Source organism: Eimeria mitis, genomic scaffold, assembly GCF_000499745.2.
Source record: "Eimeria mitis Houghton genomic scaffold, Emh_scaff229, whole genome shotgun sequence".
Taxonomy (NCBI): Eukaryota; Apicomplexa; class Conoidasida; order Eucoccidiorida; family Eimeriidae; genus Eimeria; species Eimeria mitis.
Genome location: NW_024015133.1, coordinates 1 through 21,370, shown reverse-complemented (window position 1 = coordinate 21,370; position 21,370 = coordinate 1). Strand labels below are relative to the sequence as shown.

Sequence of the window (21,370 nt, the reverse complement as noted above, 5' to 3'; positions counted from 1 at the left end):
ATGCCAACTGTTGGCTCCAGCATCTCCTCCCCTAGTGGTTTGGGTATCCGTATCCCCTCGCCGCCGACCCAGCCTGCTCTCTTCCGTGGTCTCAGCTTCTCCTTTGTTGGCTTCGATGCTGAAAGCCTCCGCACAGCAGCAGAAAATGCATCAGATGCAGCGGGAGGGCCCAAAGATGCTGTCTCTGGGGGGGGCAGAGCTGGTGCTGGCCCCCTATCGGGGGCACTTGCTGCAGATGCTGCAGCGGCAGAAGCTATCCTCCAACTGATGCAAAAGAAAGCAGAGGAGGTGAGCTGGCATGTGGGTTGAATAATACGAATTGAAGTTGTTAGTAAGGAGCTAAACAGGTAGAGAAGTCCCACAAAAAAAAACACAAGAGCGGTGTACACCCAGCACTTCCTTTCATTCTGTATATGCATACCGCCGTATCCTTCTCCCTTCTACGCAGCAAACATGTCATGTGCTGAGATCAGATGCAGCAGCAGCAGCAACCGGCAGCAACAGCAACAACAATAGCAACCAGCACAAGCCGCAGCAACACCAAAAAGCACCAGCAGCACCAGCAGCAGCAGCAGCTGCAGCAGCAGCAGCAGTGTGCAGCATGTGTCTGCAGGCTGGAGCTCGAGTATTGGAGGCAACCCGCGAGGGTATTTCTGCAGCAGGTTTTTTGATATGTAATTTTTCTGCTGCATTTGTTTATCTCAGCAGACTGGCGGCGGCTTCTCGGTTGAGTGCTGCAGGGGAGCTGAGTGGTGTACATACAGAGCCGCACCAAGTGGTAGCTGCGCTTGAGTTGGAGCCGCTAAGATTACTAACCCCTTTCTGGCTTTTCGCCTGTCTCCGTGATGGGCGTGTGTATGCTCCTGACGCGCATGCACTCTTTCGTGTTTCAGCAGCTCTTAACCACACCCACCCACCGCTGTGGCGGCTGCAGCAACCTGTACAGCCCCACCCTCCTCCTCCTCCTGCTCTCCCTCTTTCTCCTTATTCATGGGTTAGCCAGAGAGTTCTCTTGCTGGGATTCACCCGGCGGCTGCGCCGCGTCAGGTTACCCCGAAGCTTCGCCTATGCTCTTCTTTCTTCAGATTCAGAAGAAGGGGAGAGAGGAGGAGAAAAACAAGAAACAGCGGCTGGCTATGCACTTGCAGCACATGATATAGAGATGGCTGCTGCATGCGTTGAGGCTCTTGGGGGTATTTGTGTATCTGCATCTTCAGTATTAAAGTCCGTGCAGAAACAGTCTATAGAAGAAACAGAAGCAGCAACAGAAACAGATACAACCAGCAATGCATTAGATAGATTCGGTGTTGATGTTGTTGTCGTCGGTCAGCTATCACGGCTCCAAAAAGCAAACGTTTCTCTGCTAGGTACTGGTGAAGATATTTATGAGCCTAGCACGCAGAAAATGAAAAGAAATACACAAGAAAAAAAGAAAAGATTGGGGGCAAAAGCAAAGCTTGAACTGCTATACAAGTTGCAGGGACGCGGCATTCCTTGTGTATATCATCAGTGGCTACTGGATGCGTATTGCTTTGTAAGCAGAAACAGACACCTCATGGGAGATATAAAATATTTCTTTGGCGTTCATTCCCTTTCGTTTCTTCTTTTTATTGTTGTTCTACTGCTGTATGTTGTTGCTGCTACACCCTACACCGCTTTCGCAGCAGCTGTATCCCCTGTCTATGTGGTGATAGCTCAACACCTGTTTCACGTTTGTGTATATTATATCATAACACTTTTGGGGTTTGTGATACAGGGGCGTGCACCGCCTTTGGATATGTATGCTGTCGCTACACAGCCAGCTCACCAAGGCGAAGCGACAGCACCGCCCAGCGCTGCGGCGCGGAGGCAGCAAGTGCTGCAGGGTGTACAAGTGCTTGTAGCAGACTCCGAAGTAACCCGAGATCCAGCGCTAATACAAGTATGCGCTATTATAGGATGCTGCTGGTGCTGTTGTAGCTGCTGCTGCTGCCTGCAGCTGAGGTTACACTGTGCCCCTTGGCACTGACAGTATCGATGGTTGAGTTCGCAACTGTGTGAGCGACGTTTGCGGGGGGCGGTGACTCTCGGTAGCGTATAAAAGGTGATGTTCTAGCTGCATGTACTTGTGATCTTCTGCAGCGTGTAGGGGAGCTCGGGTGTACAGACGTCACGGCAATCCCCTCCCTCCTGGGTATCTGCCCGTGGCTTTTCAGCTGCAACGCCACACGGGAACTCGCTGCAGTGCTGTGCGGCTGCAGCGATCGGGTTCAACGCGTTACTGCTGCGGTATGGCGATAGTAGATGTTTCCTCTTTGCTGCAGAGGCGTTAGAAAGCTTCGTATGATGGGTGTTGAGGGTTTAATTTCGATGCAAAATACTCTGCATGCAAAGGGATAATGATAGTTTTAGTGGTGCTGCAACCTGCCTTGTTTCTGTGATGTTGTTTTGTTGTTACCAGCTGGAGCGAGCTGAAGCCGCAAGGAAGCGGAGCTCTCAAGACTTTGCCTCCGTGCTGTTCGTGATTAAGCGAGAGGAATTAGCGGGGCTTCTGGACTTGGCCGCTGTCGCTGCCGAAGCCATTGAGGCAACAGGCAGCCAACAGGTGGTTGAAGGTGCGCCAACGGGGAGAGCTGCAAGCACGCGGAGCGCCCAGCGCCAGCAGGCTCCTCCGCTGCAGCAGGACCCGCAGCAGCAGAAGATACGGACATTGATTTCCGCTGCGCAACAGCGTGTGCTGCAGCAGCTACCAGCTGAGATGGCCCGCCAGGCGCAGCGCTTGTGGGAGGGCGCAACGAACGGTGCACACCGTCCAGTAGTAACCGATGCCACTACCTTTGTCGCCAAGCGCAACGTCGCAGCCCTTGCAGAAACAGCGCCACTAGCAGTTTCGCCGGAGTGGATTGCCAGTTGCTGGGCCGAGGCTCGTCGGGTTCCTGTCGATTCGGCTCACGGGCGAATCGAGGTACGCATATTTCAGCATGCAGTTTTTCACCTCAGATAAATATCGTGAGTTTGTTTATTTATTATAAACAAAATTCATGAAGAGAGAGGTCTAAGCCTGCCAGGTATGCGCGCAGGCACCAGACTTCTGGGCCGATGCTCTTGCCTCTGATTCGGCCGGAAACGTAGAGGATGCTGCGCTGTTAGCAGCGCTTCAAGACTGTGGCGGTGCAGTCATATATGGAGATCTCCCAGTTGTGAATGACGCGGAAGAAGCGAGGTAATTAATTAATCCTTTCATGGCTATTCTCTTTGTTGGCCTGCTGCAGTGTCGTGTTGAGTACCACTTTCGTGGCTCGTGTCTATGTGGATAGCTTGTGTGCTCCTATGCTGCTAGTTGGTGCAACAAGCAGCAAAGTAATATATAAGTGACCGTTGCATTCCGCTGCGATGCTCTCCATGAGGAAACAGAGTGGACCTAAACGTCTTCTGTGTGGCTGTCTCTGTCCAGGCTAAGGAGAGCGGTGGGAGCCCTTGAACATGCATTAACTATCGCCTGGGACCTTCAACAGGACCGGCTCTTGGAGCAGGCACCCTAACGCCTCTATCATTGCCAACTGCTGCCCCACACAACAAATCATCTCTTGACATGAGAGAGGAGAGGGTAACAGCTAACCAACACGCCTGCATGTGTAGCAGCGTAGTGATTCCTCTCTCTTTCGGCTTCCTGACGTGGTGCTGCTTACAGCACTCACAATATGGTGCAGGAAAGTTGTTATTTATAAGTTTTTCCTCGCTTTCGTTGCAATACCGCCATCGCCATCGAGCAGCGCAAAATTCGCTACTTGTTGCATGGTAACTTCCCGCATGTATTTAAGCTTCTTTCCTCCGCAAGCTGCACATTGCGCACTCAACCGTGATGCAACCATGCTAGCTTTAGCAAGATACGATTAGATGCAGCCCGCTGTGGCCATCGGAAATTCGCTACAGTTACAGTTGCAGACCAAATGAGAGATGGTGCCGTATGCATTGTCCGCGTGTTCTCGTTAGACACTTATTCTTTACCAAGAAATAAAGGAGGTGGCCGAATACTACATTGCTAATCGGGGAGGAGGTACAGTTTACTGGGGTGTGTTCGAAAGTGTGGACCCCTGTGAATGCGGCTGCAAGCCCACAGAAGTCACTCTAAAGTTGTTATGTTAATTCCCCAAAACAGATGTATAAAAGGTCACAGAAGTTCTAGACAAAAGGAAATAAGGCAGACTACTGTTCATTGCCTGCCCATCAGTCTATGAGGGGAAGCGGTGAGCCTGCTCCGCAAGCCTCAGCGCTGAGGTCTTGGCATCAAGGAATAAGGCGTCGACGTCCGCCACATCACTTGCCTCAACTATTTCTGAACCTCGAGCCTCTGCTGCAAGACGGCAGGGCTCCAAAAGTTGCAGTGCGAAGCGCAAAGATGTCTGAGCGCCTATCTCGCCAATGGCTTGTAGAGCGCCGGGGGTGAGGCTGACGCGCTCTACGGCCGCACGCAGCTGTATCACTTGCACTACCTGACGGCAAAACATCCAGTTGCACTCGTAGAAGAAACTAATGTAATCTATACATTTAGGCAGTACCTCTTGAGAACGGAATGCCACTAGCCTACGTGCATATTTGCTGTCCATATCGGGGGAATGAACGTACTTCTGAAATTGTGTATGGCTGCGTCTTGATGATAAGCAGGCGATCGAGAAGATCCACGGGCATGCCGTGAGGCTCTACAGAGTCCGTGCCACGGACAGTGCTGACCTGAGGCGCATATGTTCACTCACCGCTCCTGAAAATTGTTTTTGAAACCATCGAGAAACAAGAAATCTACACGCCATTATAGCCAGAAACATATCTCGTTCAGAGGCAAATCAAACACAGGCCACACACGTGCGCTCACAAGCAAGAAGCAAAGGGCTGATAGTACACTGCCGAGAATGCAAACAGCCAAACAGTTTCATTCCCGATTTCCTGGAAATCTGAGGAAGCATCAAGTGTCACGTGGCTCGTCAAAAACGTTTTCTGGTCTATGAGTCACGATACTGCTGTCTTACTCCTCGGTTGGTTGCGAAAATGATTATGGGGCTCATTGGCGACTCCAGCACGCGGTTTAGGAAGGAGAAACATTCGATATCCAGCATGTGAACCTGAACGGCACACGAAGGACGTTCCTATTCTCTATGGGTACTGAGATACCTCACTCAGAATATCCTCTCAGTTCTACACTACACGCATTGCAACAGAGATGAAGGCAACTTGAGCCCCGGGCAATGGGCTGGGTTACTGACGGACTTCGTCGATAAACAAAACTCCTGGGATCAGCTGTGCTACTCCCTGTTCAATATATTTGTTCACTGTTTTGTTTATTTCCTCCCTCAATCGTTCCGTAATTTCAGTTTTGCGTGGTTTCATGTACGCGCCCATCATAGAAATGACGTCGGTACCGCCCTAAGCAAACAACACCACCCCAGGGTTTTGACTGCTCCTTAAAAGTACTTCCTCAGCAGTTTCAAGCCTCAATTCTGAGGAGAATATACTTTAGTAACAACGGGCATGAATATTTCTTCTTGCACGCAGATGCACGCAGTAAGCAAGTGAACTACTTTTCAGAAAAAACTGTTTGTTGAGTACCTGCGGTTTGGAGTTGGCGACGTCAAGGTCATGCAGGGACACAGTTTGAACGACTTCTTTCTTTTTCTCCACATGGCCTTTAGGAACAGGGACGAAGTCCTCAGCCTCGAGGTCAAACTCTGTCGCGTACGCGTCACTGCGGCCGACGCGTTTCACAATGCCTGCAGAGAACCCAGGAAGCAGAGAGGAAGTGTGTGGGATATTCAGGTCTACGGCGTTGCGTTAAAAGATATATTCAGCTTCAGCATGGGTTCTTTTTTCAGGAGTGCGTGCCTGTATTCGCTTCAATGAACACGACGTCGCCCACGCGAACCTTCTCCTTCTGCATTGCATCATGCAGTTGAGGGGCCAGGCGCAGTGTCTTCATCCCTTTCACCGTTTTCAGCGTCAACATCACCGCACTGATGCATTTGCCTGCAGCACGCGCCAACAAAGAGAAACAAAACCAACCAACCGCTCGCAACACCTAAACGACTGTCGCACGCACGACCCGTCCTCATCACCGCCATCGCGTGCCATGGAATCATGAAAGTGCCAGCGCCATGGAGTGAAAGAAACATTCAGAACTGCAAACATCCAATAGCTGCAAGCAGAAAGTTGTTTAAAAACTGTTGCTTTCTGCGAAGTACACGAGCTATGATTTCGTGCCCTATTGCAGATCCACGATTCTTGTCAACAATGACTCAGTGCAAGCATTTAATCCACATAAACTCTAGCAGCAGATGAATTGTTGTACTGGGTGCATTCGCCTGCTTGAGCTGACGTACCGAAGCCCCCATGAGGGTTTTCAGCCTCCTCTGCGGCTAACTGAACGACTTCCCCCTCAAACACCTCTTTTACCTCTCGTATGCGTAGACCTAGAGCTCTTCTGCAGTGTTCAAGAAGAACTTCTGTCTTTTTCACTTCACTGCTGTATACAGCCGATGCCGCCAGCGGCACGAATGGGACCCCCGTCCCCAACTGCCCGCAAATTCCCATCGCCAAGGCAGTCTTTCCAGAGCTCACGGGCCCCGCCAGGAGCAGCGCTTGGCCTGCAGCGCCGTGAACAGCAAACATCTCTCTCTGTGTCATGCAGTTACTACAGTGGAGAGAGAGAAGCACTAGTTCATACTACAACGTGCAAAGAAACAAACAAAGGAACACTCACCAGCAAGCTTTCGGGCTTTTATCAGATCAACAACAATGCCTGCAGCCTCCCTCGCCTCCAGCTGACCCACCATACCACCCCCCTGTGGCAATGCTGTGCCATCTGCTGCTAACCCCAGAGAACGAATGTGGCTGTGGGCCGCTACCCTTTGTTGTTGCTGCTTCGTCAAGCCCGAAGCTGTGACCTTCACGCCTTCGCTGCGAAACATATAGCCAACATATCAAGCCTGGGACCTGCAGCCGTTAGCCGCCCACTCAGTACACACTGTGCACGCGTGTTGCATGGCAACTCAACGCATCCAAGGGTCGCAATCTATGGCTGGGAGAAACCGGGCTCGCCTGTATCTAAAAACACAAATAAACGGGTAGTAGTTGTTCACCTGGCTTGCGGAGTTGCTGGCGATTCAGCTTTGGGGGCCTCCTCCATTTTCCCCGTTGGGGCTTCGATACCCCGCGGCTACTGTAGAACTAAGTCGTCAATTGTTGTAGTGTCGGTACAGCCCACGCCAACGAACAATGTCTCAGTCCGTGTTCAGGGAGCCGCGTCAAGAATAGACTGTCGATATTACTGACCTTCGAGACCGAACAGGCTGCCGTGCTCGGTCGTTGTAGGGTGGTGTGCTAGAAAACGCCGGGAACTTGAAAGAAGGTACAAGAAGGCAGTAATAGAAATATTATTAAAGCTAAAAATTTGTTTAGTTGCTCAAACTTCGGTGGGCTGGCCTGCGACCAATGCAAGCAAGGCACGTGTAGATCCTTGGGGCTGTGCCTGCTAGTGCCGGGCGCTACAACCGCAGCGGCTGTTTGCCTCACCTTCAGCAAAGAAGTAGTATACAAAAAAATGTATTAAGTAGGAAGTGGGTATATTGCGAATAAAAAAAAGATAAGCGTGCTTCGTGAGCACACCTTAATGGAATCGAGCTAACTGGGAACGTGGGGGCGAACAGAAACAGGGGTGTGCCAATGTCTGTGTGAAGCTGTTACGCGTTATCTTTCCTTGTGTGCAGGCTGGTTATGAAAAGCCAAGCAAGTGTTCTAGAAATGTCTACAGTGAAGCCTTTTCTGCCCGAAGTTAGCACAGGAACATTCACTTCGCCTTTGTAGGTGGGCTGCCTGCAAGCAAATACGAGGGCTCAACAAGTGCCTCCAGAGATAAATGCATGCAGCAAAGAAAGCTCGGGTGTGCCTGCATATGAGACGGTGTTGCATCCTTTGCTGCAGCGAAGTGCGCTGCAACTCATCTCAAGCCGTCTCCTATCCCTGAGCCCCAGGACCTCTGCCGCTGTGAACAGGATGCCTGGTGCCAGGGAAGGGATGTCAGCTGATGTGAGGGAGCTCTTGCTCGAAGTATGTTAACTTCATCGTAGCGCCTTACGGTCCTCAAATAAGGTGTGAAACTCTCAGTACAGTTGGTAGCATTGCATGGTTCATCAAGGTAGGTAAAGACGCGGTTGACTGCAAGATCAAGAGAATTGGGCAACGAGAAAACAGGGCTGACCTACAGCTAGGCGTATCTGCTTCTTCTTCAGTAAACAAGGTCACATAATTCGATATTTCAGGCGCGTCAAAACGCCAGGAACCTAGAAAAGCTAAGGTTCAGGGCAGCGCCCCCAAGGGAGTAAACGAAATAATCAGGGTAACGCCCGGGCCCCCACGCAACGTGCAACGCAGTGATGGAGCTGAACATAAGGACAGACACGCCCGCAGAAACACTTCAAGAAAATATGTGCTGATACATGTTAGCAATAATTATTAGAGCAGACTAGCTCCACTGTTTATGGAATGTGAAGTGGACCTGATATACAAGATCAGGCCAAGTAGGTGCAACCTAACTCTATATTCGTTAGCGCTTTTTCTGCCGTATCGTCAACTGACGGCATTTATAATACAAGAAGACGGAGCATAATGGGTGTACAAAGTGTCTATAGCAGCGAAACAGGAAATATTACTATGGTGGTGGAGTTCTACTTTGAATTATTTAACCGAGACACTCTTCATCATGCTTCAGGTGACCCAGTATAAGGCGCAAATGCCTCTCTCTGACACTATGGAAGTCTAGGTGCCATGACGTAGTGAGGATGTCCACACTTCAGTGCTTTTTCAAGGGCATTTGCATTCTCTACTGGTGTAGGGAAACCAGCGGATCAGGGCAGCACAGCAGCTCTATGGAACCAATGGCGGCTGCATCTCCAATGAATACTCATAATAAAACCATCACGATAAACGAAACCAAAAATTGCTGTGCATCAGCTTCTGCTTCGACATATTGTTCGAGGCGTTCCTCGCATACGGCAGTGGTCTTTTGTTGCAGAACCAGTGAACAATTGAGGTGTAGCAAGTTCTGGCATAAAAGACATTTGTATTGACTAAACCGTATTGATCCTCTTCCCCATACTCTTCCAAAGGGTGTGTGCACATTCTAACTTTTCAGTCTCCATGCTGAATGCAACCGTGTAGCAGCCCTCGGTCTAAACGGCTGATCATCGTGATTTGGACTGGAGGCAAAGTACTTAAGATAATCTTTTCGCCAAAGCAGCTGGTGACCTCCCTTCTAATCGGCTGGCATGCTGGGCTAGGAGAGAGCCTGCGATATGTGAGGGCAGGAGATTGATTCTGCCAGGAGTTGCAACGCATCTTGCTGCAATTCTGGGTGCAAGTCAAGCGAGCATGCAATAGTATTCAGTCCCGGTATCCATGCATGCACTAACACTGTAGCCAAGTTTTCTAAAATTTATCGGCTCCTACATGTGATTCCTTAACTGAACATTACAGGTAAATCCCACTATGCAGTAACCGTCTGGTCCATACCTTGAAAAGCATTAAACCACATTCTTAATGGGCTCAGTTCTCCAACAGAAAAGATCTGTCACCTGTGTTCCTGCTGTACGGATAACTCGTGGCCGCGTGCGTGACTGGAAGCCTGCAATGAGCAAAGCCCTGATGCGCTCTTGCACGTGAATTCTCTAATCTACACTTTTTAAGGTGTGAACATGATGTTTCCTGCATGGAGAAGGGGATTCATCTAAAGTAATCAAACCACACTCTTTAGAATATTAGTTCTATCAATATAAAGATATGTCTCTTCTTTTCTGGTGTACGGTGTCGGCTGTGGCACTGCCAGCCCTAACCCTGAATGTAGTGCACAGGCATGACAATGGAGCTCAAGTGGAACCTTCACAGACCTAGTTAGCTGTAAGAGAGAGAATAAAATACTTATAGAGACAAGTTGTATTATTTGAAATAGAAAGTTAGGACAACCAAACAAAGATGCTCAGCAGTCACACCAGCTTAGGGCTGGCTACGAGATTCGAGACGGTCAGACATTATATTTATTATTCCATAGATTTCCTCTTTAAGACTAAGGGACTCGAATATGTTTTTAAGATGATAATTTGAATATATGAACCCTTATCATGCAGTGTTTAGTGCATAGACCCGGTGGGGTTGTCTTGGTGTAATGCACAGGCACTACAATGGATCTCTTGCGTGGCCTCTAGAGGCCTATAATACTATAGAATATCTCAGTGATTAGGATACTTCTAGATAGAAAAGATGCATAATAGGATCAGAGTGCTCGTCAGCTTACACCGACTTTGGGGCTGGGTGTGAGGCTGTTGTGGTGACTCTGAACGAGGGTCAGGATCAGTTCTATTCTTCTGGGATTTTCTATTAGGAAGATAACATGAACTCGAGGGGTTTTATAGTGGGAATAGCGAGAATCATGAATTTAGTTACCTAAATGCAGAGTGTGCACATAGTCATAACAGCTTGGGGTTCATCCGTAGTAACAGTGAAGGGCCGCTGTCTGGGCCAGCCCGGTGTTCACTACACTGAGCCCAGTCACTGACCACTCAAGGCCCATCCTGTACCCCGAAACCTTTATAAAAAAAGGTTTCTTAGTTACTTGATTTTAATTACACAATAAACGCTATTAGATTGAACTAGATGAACTCGATGTATCCTGCTTCAACATTGTAGTGCCCGGCATTTCTAGGCCAACCCTGGGCCAGGCCACAGTCCACCCAAGGAAGGCCTATTCCGTATCCTGGAACCGTTGTAATATACAGCTTCCTTGGTTTCTTTGTTTTTAATTGCATAATAAACGCTTTTAGGTCGAATTAACTGAACTCAATGTGTTCTTCCAGCCCACCATTGTAGTGCCTGACACTACAACAACGGCAGGGTACAGGACAACGCGTATGTAACAGCAGCATGCATCCCGTGATCTTTGCGGAGCGTATAAGGAACATATTTCAGTTTAAATGCTTCATTGGAGAGAATAAAGCGACGCAGGCCCCATGTCTTGTGAGTTTCACGTTTGCATTTCTGCTTCAAATTCGCCCGCAGCCAGGCGCAGCCATATTTGAGAGGCCTGTGCTTTTCACAGTTTCTACGTATATATTATGTATATATCATACCAAATGCAAAAAGAGAGGGAGCAGGTTATGACTGTTTCCTTTTTGCTGGACTGTGTGTTTTGGTGTTGCAGCTCCGGAAGAGTCGGCTGAGCGTAAGTCATATGCTTTTCTTAAGCGGCACAAGAAGGGCCCCCAATCACACACAGTTTGACATTGTTTCATCATTGTTTACTTGGGCCTGATAGCATATATAGACCTTTCAGAAACTAACGCGGTGCTGCCGCTCCATATAACTCAGGTTTGACACGTTGTTGGTTACGCCGTCACCACTTCATGCTTACACTGCATTTGTTTTCCATTTGCAGCGAAGAAGCGCGTGGTACGCCTCTCGCTGACGGAGGCAGCAGATGAGATCAAGAGGTTGCGGCGCTTCGAGCGGAGGGCAAATGCAGAGCTTAAACAACATGAGGAAGATGCTAAAAACCACCTGGAGCAGATTAGTCAGCTCAAGCAACAGATCGTTGACAACGAACGCACTAGCAAGGAGGAATTGGCCAACCTAACAAACAAGTATGAAGAAGAAACGAATAAGCTAAAGACGCAGCTGAAGGTATCTTTTCCCTATTTAAAATGTAACCTCTTAATATAAGAAAATATACAGCTAGAAAGTGCACGTGCCGCATATATATATTATAGCCGTACTAACGCTGACTTCAATGTTTATAAGCACTGAACTGGCGTCCTTACAGTGTAAGAAAACATAGTAGAGAGTTCGGTTACTGATACGTTGTCGCTGCTCAAACACTAGACGTTTGTGAAGGCATATGCAGCGTTCCGAATGTGGCGATCTTGGCGGCCTGCATGATCTATGGGGGATATCATAACTCTCACGTTCACTGTCTTTTTCGTTCTCTCTCTCCCTATCTGTATTCTTACTACCTGAACTGGCCTGTTCTATTGAACCGCATGCAGTGGTTGTCAACAACTTCTTCCTTTTGTTCCGCAGTCCCCTTTTGTCCTGCATTTCACCGTCCCTTTATCTATTTCTGTGAATGATACTGCTGCAGAATACCTCCGACGAACTTCATCATTTGAAAGAAACTTCTTTGCCGCTTGTTGAAGCGAGGAAGCTGACGTTTAAAGCATTGCGTAAAGGCAGGGCGCTCCAGTATATAGCGCAGCTGTACACGAACAACACCGTGTTGGTTGCTGTGAAGCGGGAAGGTGCGTGACAGGCGCAGTGCACGTCTGGTCTTTAGAAATAGTATATGAGTTTCTCGACTCTTGCGAGCACTAGTAAACAAGTCGTTCAATCTCGATGGGGTTTTAAACCATAGCCAAGTACATGTAGGCATCCCTCTATCACTGTGTTGATGCAGCGCTATATAAACTGCTGGAAAATGCAGTTGGCACCGACCATGCCGTGTTCCGCGCAACCCACGGCTTTGCTTGTGGCGTTCATCCCTACACTGAGAGCCACCTGAGGTTGCTAAGACAAGAGCAGCTTATCCTTTTGGCTGAGAATGAGCGACTCCAGGCACAGGTGGGCTCCAGCTGAACGCGTTTCCGTAGAAGGGTGGAGACTGTGTAGAAACAAACTATAGTGAACGGAACCTCTATACTCAGACTCAGTGTTCCACCAATAGCGCCTCCTGGTGTACGCTTCGCATGGATTGCGCAATTAAGTTTCCTTTTTTATTTTTCTTGGCCGTACGTTTTCCTTTTGGTGTGCGTAGATCCAGGAAATGCAGCACAGCACTGAAAATAAACGCCGAGACCGTCTAGTGCAACAAGAAGCAGCTATTATCGCAAAACATGATGTGGGTTCAGACGGTGTATGCAAACAGTGAAACCCAGATTCCTGCTGGAAGCACGAGTTCGCTTCTGCCGTTGCGCATGAAAGCACCGGGCCGACGTTAGGAAGAGCGTCGAGCTTGATTTGCTTCGGAAATTGCTTACATTTTTGCGTTTGTCTTTCAGGGGAATTGGCAGTCTCAGTCGCCACATGATGCGGCCATCGAAAACAGTGGTATGCTTTGACTTGCAATTGTTGCACGCCAGTGCTTGTTGTCTTGCCTTGCCGTTGGAAAGTGCATAGGATGCACTTTACCTCTTGACGTTCCAGATGTGTGTGGCTGCCTACATTGCTTGCACAGGTAGCCGTAGCGTGGGTCAAGATTTACAGAGGAGCGGGACAGATCCGCACGGTTTGATGAAGGCCCAGTCTCTTCACAATGCTGCCCTTAAGCAAGTTGAAATGGACCTCGCAAGGACAAAGCTGCGGTCTATCTGCTCTATCCTCAAGATGGCAGAAACTAGACTGCTTGCTTACGCCTGCCGCCGGTGAGCCCCCAAACCTTAGAGGCCCGCTTCTGTTGGCAGCTTGCACTAGGGCCTTTGAGCGTAAAGTTCTACACAGCGCACCAGGTTATTTCTTGCATATGCGTGTATCGTTTCTTTCTGCAGGCTGTACTCCCACTCCTTGGCGGAATCCATTGTCCACACCATGGAAAAAGCAATCAAAAAAACGAATGTGGAATTTAGAAAAGAAAGTATCGTCACTGGATGCGCACTGGTGACATCCTTTGTTAGGTATGTGTGATTGTTTGAAAATCTTACGGTTTCCTACGCCCGCCAGCCGCAGAATTGTCGTGCATGATTAGAGGGGCAAGGGGTTGATCATGGTGTTGGGTTCACATGTGCAGAGGAAAGCTTCTGCAGACTTTCAAGGTGCCATATTGTAAAGCCTTTTGCATACGCTTGTGGGTACGTCGGTCAGGGCAAATGAGAAGGCTAGGATGCTTAGAGCCTTCTGGATTCTGATTCTAAGCGCGAAGATGCAGAACAGTGCCAAGGAAGTCCAAGCGCTTACGGAGCAGCTTAAACGCGCGCAAGAACAAGAGGCTGCTTCTGCCGGGCGGAGGTACTCTGCAGCGCCATGCCGCGCTTGCCACGCGTGGTCTGTGCTATCCTCTGAACTGGACCAGGCTAGTGAGTTGAGAATTACACGGAATTATCAGTCGGTGAAGGCTGTCAGGCTTAGCATTGTATGCATTCACCATGCAAAGCCCGTTCTCAACCAAGCCCAGAAGGGGTGATACTTCCTCGGAGCGATGGCATCACACTGCATGTGTAGAACGTTCCGTACGTGAGCGTGCTTGCATTGGGTTTGTACCGTCGCGGTGGCATGCTTCAGGCTCTTCCGCCGTTCGGCCTTCAGGTCTGCCCCAGAGAGAAGACTTAACCGCTGGAATCGGCCTAGCTCCTTCACAGGGGGGTGGAATCCCTCCGCCCGTTGCCTATGCCCCGCATTATTTCCGCAACTTGCCGTCGGCGCAAAGGCGCCGCAACGTCTATTTCACCGCTACCCCCCCACGACAGCAAGAACAAGCTATCCCTAGCACAGTTCAGAGGGCTCGGGAAATGGCTCTCAGCGAGGAAGTGAGGAAGATACGAGGCGAACCTCAGGATTTAGCTGTATCGAGTCACACTGCCTGAAGTAGTTCAGACTTGGCTAACCAAGCTGGTTGCTGTTTCGATGTGCCGCACTGTAAGAGATGGAGTTGCTTCTGGATGGAGCGCAGTAGTGCTTATTTGTTTCTTGTTTTCTCATTTCAGACTTTGTACCGGCCAATTTCATTGGTCGAGGGATGGAAAGGAGCAGGCACGAATGGCTTGGGTATTGGCATGGAACCCGTTGGCACCGTCATTGGCTCCCACGCCACGTCGCAGGGCAGCAAACTGGACGCTGCTAAGGGGTCACTGAAGGGCGCACTTCTTCTACCGCAGTAAGGTTAAATTTTCTCTCTGTCCAACACCGTGTACGAGACATAGCATTATCTAGATATAGGAATATACCAACTGTGTTGTGTTGATATGTCTGCGCAGAACTACCCCATCTTCTCAACCCCTTAGCACAGCAGAGAGAAATAATGCCTATATGGAACAGTTACTACGTGCCACTGACGAGCGTCTGAAGTTGCAGTGAAGCCATATTCAATCAATGCCACTTTCTTCTTCTGGCCCTGAGAAGCATGTGGAGGTGCTGCAGCTGATGACTGCCTTGGAGGGATTGTTTTGGCATGCAGTAGTTTTGGTTTTTTTTTGTTAAGTTTTAGTGCTCAACAGTTGCTCATGGGGACACAGGTTGAGTTGACAATTTGCATTTTTTTTGTGGGGGGTGTTGTGGGGGGGAAATGGCGTTGGCATTCGGGAGTTGTTTCCACTTGACTGTGCCGTCATTGTGGACGAACTCACACTTCGGAAGCCGCGTTTACCCGTTTTTTCTTCTCTAGCAGGGTGAGTGCATCTGCTGTCAATGCGCGGCGAGGGGCGAATGCTATCTACACGCAGTGAATCGGTTTTTGCTAAAAAAGGTAACTTTCCGCATGTACGCGGGCTTTTCAATTTTAAACGTGGTGGAAGAATTCCGTTGCCACTGTATCTTTGATGGCTGATGCTAGCCGAATCGCCAGACGGGCTGTGCAGCTTAGTTTGCTGCCCATATCCGTCATTTAAAACGTGCAAAGGAGATGCGCGAATACTAGCAACTCGTGCGGGGAGTTCTCATAGTCACTCAGGTGCGAGCCACTGCAGAATTCTCTCTGAACCAGTCCACAGTCTTCTGTATGCCTGCAGACGCACCACGTTGCGCAAGTCAACTGCAGGAGAAATTTCCAGCGGTTCGGTGGGCAAGCGAACTGCCGAGCTGCCAGGGCTACTGGTGCACTGCTGCACTACATAGTTTGCACCGACCAGCGCGACGGTGGAAACATTATAAGGCATAAAACTGATCAGGATCCAGACGTCCCTAGATCCACATGAGGGAGAAATAAGCACGCAAACATTATGGAATGCCTTTCCTATCACAAGCTGTGCGTTTCACAACGTCTCGACCATAAGAAAGCTATTTACCTTCTTCTAGAGGAGTGAAGAGAAATTCGCTGCCGACAACAGTCCTCAACTTCGAGTTGTCCGCAGGCTGCAAAAAGCACAACACAATGTTTCTAAAGCGCCATTGAAACATCTGGATTCAACGAAGAGTAGGATTCCGTCGGTATCGCTGCGCAAAGTGCAACTCAGAAAAGGGGCACTAACCTTTCTTAGTACCCCTTCAGGGGCGGTATCGTCAAACTGAAGGCACCGCAGGTAACACAATTGGGAACTCAGCTGTATGTGCAAAGTAAGTTGTCCTTTTATCCCTTCATACGCATAGCTTCAATCTACAGTTGCAAAGAACCATCAAAACAAGCAAAGGTATCAAGGGCAGAAAGCTTTGCTGTCCACTGTCAACCTCATGAAGAGGGCCATTTCGAGCAGTGCTCGGTACGTAAGCGCCCTTTACATTCTGCGCAGCACCTGCATGTACACGTTCAATTCACGAGTTAAAAGCAGTACAGAAGAAAGCAAAAATTCCGTGTCATCTGACCTCTATGGGGCCGTCGAACTGCGCGCACCGCTTGATGATCAGCGCCAGATCACCTATTGAGATTTCTGCAGATGCACAAAAACGTCACGTCACCATCGGAGAAAATGCTTATGAACTCCCATCGCTTCCGCCCGTTGCATCTTCCCCTCCTATCCCAACTCATTACTGGTACTTGTGGTAGTAGAAATTGCTCTTTTCTGGCCGTCGAAAGACCCGTTCAGTGAAATAGACGTACCGCTGTCCTCCAAATCGGGGCACATGTTTAACAAGGTATGTGTCTCGGGAATATGTCGCTTGACAAGCAATAGCAGCAGCAACCGCGCTGCGTCGTCGCTGAAGAGAAATTGCCTTAAGGCAGCTCCCTTTCCCCTCACGATGAGAGGAGTGGCGTTGCCTGTGGAAATAGTTCGGTGCGCACGTTTCACTCAGTTCATAACACAAGACGAACAATTTACGTCGCCATCAAAAAGCTCATCCGTAAACTGCTGAAATTAGTCCGAAGTGTACAGCAATGCAAGATACGTCGTCGAGATCCCCCCCCAACCTACGCTTGGCAATCTCTGTCTTGTGAACAAGGGCTGGTAGCACGTGCGCTGTGTTCACTTCAAAGTTGTCGTGGGGCCCGTAGAGATTGCACGGCAATACGCATATCCAAACAAACGAATGTCCTGCACACAAGTTATCTCAGGCAGCAGGGCGATTTCGTAATGTTTTCGTGACTCTTAAAGAAACGACAAATTAAAAAGGATATCTAACTGCACCGCTCAAACACTACATATATATTCAGGCTTCGCGAATGCCCTGCCTGCTCAAGCAGGTCCATAAAAGAACGCTGTTGCCGGACATCGCACACAGATGCTGGCCGAACACCACTTTTCTGGCATATCCATGTGGAGACTGAGACAGTCTGACCGCCTCAAGTAGTTAGAGAGGATCCATACCAGCATACGTGCAGTGAATAACGGTGTTAGCAGTGGTAATTCATGTCCCCCGCATTTCATTGGCTTACCGGGGTTGCCTTCCTGAAGCTGCTGCCGACTAAAGCGAACTTGCTGTTCCAATAAGCGCTTGGCTGCTGCGTAACCCTCATTCGAAGGATGTGAAGGGGCCAAACTGCTCGCAACAACAAACCGAGTCACTACACAGTACAAGATTGCACCAGATGAAACGCCGGGCGTAAAGCGGCCATTTGTGGTTTCCCTTTAACTGGCTAGCCAACAACCTACTGAAGGTACTCTTCAACTAAGGGCAGCTTCGGGACTGTCTCCGGATAAGCACATGTGGACAGGCAAAATATCGCCCGAGGAACCTGCCAAAGCAAAAAGGCACAGCTGAATTTGTTCGTGTTTTCCATTTGTATGCTTGTTTCAAGAACCTATAATGATGTCACTGCATACAATTGTCTACAAACCTAAACCCTAAACAATTTGGCCCAAACTGTCCTCAGCTAACCCCTTCAACCACAACTATATGCAGAAAGAAAAACTCTATGACTCCTCCTTACTCGGGCTTCTAATGCTGCACGGACAACATTCGTGTTAATCAGAACATTTTCTCGGAGGAATGACTCCTGCACAACAAAGCACAACAAACTATTCGCTACAACTGAGCACTGTTCAGCAGGCTACTGCAAACACCAGCGATGAGCTGTATAACTTGCAGGTTTAACATGTTCTTGTATATATATATATACATATATACAAGAACATGTTAAAGAAGTATTCGAATTCTTTTATCAGTTATTCATCATCTGGCAGGAGTATACACACTGTCCACTTGATATTTGAACATTCGAAGCTTGCGTGCGCAGCTCACATTGTTCCTCATATTTTCGTAAAGACCCCCAACTTTGGCTGCCAAGTGAATGATGGCACTCGGCTGGTACTTTTGGAAGAGAGCTTCTGTTTCTTGCCAAACTCTGCAGTTGACAGCAGCGCAAACAGTGTGGTATAGACGAAGGTATTCAAATTTATGTCTGCAGGCGGCATAGACTTTGGCTTTGACTTGGGTTGTTTTATTACGGCAAACGGTCTAGCCCTCAGCACTACTGTTCAAGTACTTCAATTAGAAAACTGAGCTATGATGAGCGGCTATGATCTTTGCCTTCTTTACCTGAGGTCTGCGTCCTTGGAGCCAACAAATACAAAGTGATACCCTTCCAGGTCACCCGCTTGCTCCTCGAGCTCCTCTACAGTCGCTCGCAGAGCTTTGCCCAGCAGCCCTGTGCCCCCTAAGACAAGACACACGGGCGTACCCTGTTGTGTAGTGCTGCCATGGCCATGGGTTATTGCAGTCAGTTTCCGGACAAATCCTAGCCCGTGGCGCGTCATGGCGGCCTCGGGAGCTCAGCAGCTGAACCTCTTATACGCCAAACAGCCCGAGTTGCTTTGGGATTCTCCCCCCAACAGGCGTATAGGTAGGTCCTTTAACCGTCCAACGGACTTCAAGATAAAACACTCCCTGTGCTCTTCTGTATCTGTATCCTCAATTCAATCAATTTGGGCGCAGAAATGCCTATACACCGAACCAGTCTGGATCCGGTCGTGATAGGATTCTGTTCCTAGAGACGTAAGAATCTTCAGCAAGCCACTGCTAGTGGCGCTGCTAGCAAGATCTGCTAGTTTCTGAAAGGGTGCTACTGCGTGTGCAAATGAATGACCTACAGAGCACACGCAAGCGAACAGATACACACGCACGCACACGTGCCGGAAGGTCTGCGCTTGAGCGCCAAACATAAATTGTTAGATGTCCACTCTCCCAATGAGCTGAAATTTTTGAAGTAGTGTGTGGCTGGAGGTCCTACTGCAGCGCATCATCTGGGTCAAGACAACGAAGGCGCGATCTGGTTGAGGCGGCTGCCCGCAGAAACTTCAGGAAGATGCACATGCGGTGTTTCCACGAGGAAGTTCACAACGTTGATGACAAAATCACAAGAAATACTGGGTGTAAGCAACACATCAGAGAATGCATGCACGCAACAACCATCTGGAAGCTGCACGCGATCGCCGGGGCGACAGCAGTCTGTCGGGCTTGAGTATCGCGTGGACCGGCGGCGGGCAGCAGCACGAGCGGCAACGAGCTAAAACAACTGTTTCTTCACTAATTTTCCTTCAACTGCAGAACTTATGGGAAGGAAACTGACTCCACACTTGTGTGTCTTTTGCTCGATCAGCGCGTGGAGACGTGTTGCTTTAACCGACAACGCGGCAAGCAGCTGAACGACCATCCAGTAGAAGCAAGTTTGCTAGAGTTAATAACAAATGCAACTGTGGAGTACAATGCGTGTTGGAATGTAGGCAAGCAAATCTGAATGCCATCGAACCTTCTGTCTGGAGGACGAACTTCCACCTCTACAGCTTTCTGCGAGGATCCCTGGCTCAGCAGAGGTGTAGTGCACAGGCACTACAGTGGATCTCTTGCGTGGTCTTAGTGGCCTAGTAACATTATTAGGAATAAATATTATAGAATACTTCAGTGATTAGGACACTTTTATATAGAAAAAAAGCTCAATAGGTTCGGAGTGCTCGCCAGCGGACACGCCCGACAGCACGAGTTAGCGCAGTAGCTTTCACTTGGCTTTGGTACGCTGCGTGTAAACGCTTGCAAACGTCCTACAAGTACATTCAGAGGCAAAGCATGCAGCAGAGGAAGCTTCGGTGAAGCTTCCTTGCGTGCACGCTTGGGGCTGACTTCTACTACCAGCCGCAGCGGGGTGCGCTGCAACCGCATTTCTGGCTGCCTCCTCCCTGCAACAATCAGGCCCTGAGCTCAACGCCCAGGATGCCTAGGGGCAGGGAGGATGTCAGCTGGTCTTGGGAAACTCTTGCCTAAGTCTTTACATACATTGCACCTCGCCTCTGTCCTAGGTAAAGGCCAGAGAACAACCGTTATACTTGGTAGGTTCATCGGGGCACGAACGAGCCCGGGCGCAATCCCCACACAGGTGGCATCAAGCATCGCCAAAAAAAACAAACAACTGCAAAATAAATAAAATTTATTTCGTCCATTTATTTATATTGAAATAAAACCCATTTCCTTTCGTAGACAAAATCATTTCCAATTTCAGTATCTTCTTCAGCAAAATGGAGGTTGACACTCACAGAGGGGGGTACACTCACGGTCTGGAACCCCACCAAGCGGTGCCAAGCACGGAGCAGAGCCTAACATCCTGTTAGGTGGTTTGCGGGCTCCCAGGTGGCTTGATCTTCGGGGGTTCCGGGCCACTTGACGAGGAACTGGGCGTCGGCGCCTGAGCCGTGTTGGTCCATAATATAATCGACCTCATACTGCTCTGTTAAATTGCCTGCCGCATCGCGGATAGGGGGCCAGACGGTATCGGCTTCCTGGGGAACCAAGTCTGCAGGGCGGGGGCGGTGGGGAACTAAGTGCGAAGCATGGAAAACGTTGTGGCATTCATAAGTAGGAGGTAAAGCAAACGGTAAGCGACGGTGCCTATTCGTTCAATGATTTAAAAGGGTCATCGGTAGCGGGGCTCAGACCTTGGGCAGCTAGATGAAGCCGGTAAATGCTTGCTGCTGATCCAAACCTTGTTGCCCACTGCATACTCCACAGCTCGGAGCTTTGTGTCCGCGTAATATTTCTGCTGCAATTTTGCCTTCTGTTTGCTGCTCTGCGCTCCTTCGCAGGGCTGTCGGGAAAGCTTAGTCATCGGAGGAGTCAGCGTAGTGGCTAACGCGCCTACGATATCAAGATTCGCGGCAGTCAGCGGATGCTCGCTGATCATGACGTCGAAGGCAGAGAGCTCGGTGGATGAATGGCTTGCCATGTTGTGTGAGAAACTCCCCTTTAGAAACGCCAGTCTAAGGGGAGTTCGGGGCCTTAGGGATCATGTGGCCCT

The 21,370-nt window shown here is 49.3% G+C and overlaps 4 protein-coding genes across 4 annotated transcripts; 2 read left to right on the top strand and 2 right to left on the bottom strand.

Moving 5' to 3' along the window:
* EMH_0004440 (uncharacterized protein) lies at nt 1–3,521 on the top strand (the record flags this gene model as incomplete). The annotated part of the gene is made up of 7 exons (XM_038022436.1): nt 1–288; nt 449–1,534; nt 1,757–1,921; nt 2,122–2,228; nt 2,374–2,944; nt 3,060–3,202; nt 3,434–3,521. The coding sequence occupies 7 exons, from the start codon at nt 1–3 to the stop codon at nt 3,519–3,521; spliced, it is 2,448 nt and encodes an 815-aa protein (XP_037878290.1).
* Nucleotides 3,522–4,211: 690 nt separating this feature from the next.
* On the bottom strand, nt 4,212–7,153 carry EMH_0004430 (RuvB-like 1, putative; the record flags this gene model as incomplete). The annotated part of the gene is made up of 8 exons (XM_038022435.1): nt 4,212–4,472; nt 4,606–4,710; nt 5,004–5,096; nt 5,242–5,397; nt 5,581–5,741; nt 6,348–6,611; nt 6,728–6,924; nt 7,107–7,153. 8 exons carry the CDS (start codon nt 7,151–7,153, stop codon nt 4,212–4,214), a joined length of 1,284 nt encoding a protein of 427 aa, XP_037878289.1.
* Nucleotides 7,154–11,024: 3,871 nt separating this feature from the next.
* Nucleotides 11,025–15,072, top strand: EMH_0004420 (uncharacterized protein; the record flags this gene model as incomplete). Its single annotated transcript, XM_038022434.1, has 13 exons — nt 11,025–11,031; nt 11,216–11,236; nt 11,450–11,694; nt 12,152–12,308; nt 12,464–12,627; nt 12,821–12,919; nt 13,065–13,113; nt 13,241–13,427; nt 13,551–13,676; nt 13,864–14,075; nt 14,281–14,525; nt 14,703–14,872; nt 14,973–15,072. The coding sequence occupies 13 exons, from the start codon at nt 11,025–11,027 to the stop codon at nt 15,070–15,072; spliced, it is 1,782 nt and encodes a 593-aa protein (XP_037878288.1).
* Nucleotides 15,073–15,660: 588 nt separating this feature from the next.
* On the bottom strand, nt 15,661–21,298 carry EMH_0004410 (GDP-L-fucose synthetase, putative; the record flags this gene model as incomplete). Its single annotated transcript, XM_038022433.1, has 14 exons — nt 15,661–15,716; nt 15,999–16,065; nt 16,182–16,217; nt 16,513–16,577; nt 16,748–16,906; nt 17,061–17,180; nt 17,522–17,625; nt 17,748–17,821; nt 18,017–18,082; nt 18,328–18,430; nt 18,625–18,733; nt 19,040–19,171; nt 20,678–20,855; nt 21,059–21,298. The coding sequence occupies 14 exons, from the start codon at nt 21,296–21,298 to the stop codon at nt 15,661–15,663; spliced, it is 1,509 nt and encodes a 502-aa protein (XP_037878287.1).
* Nucleotides 21,299–21,370: the final 72 nt, after the last annotated feature.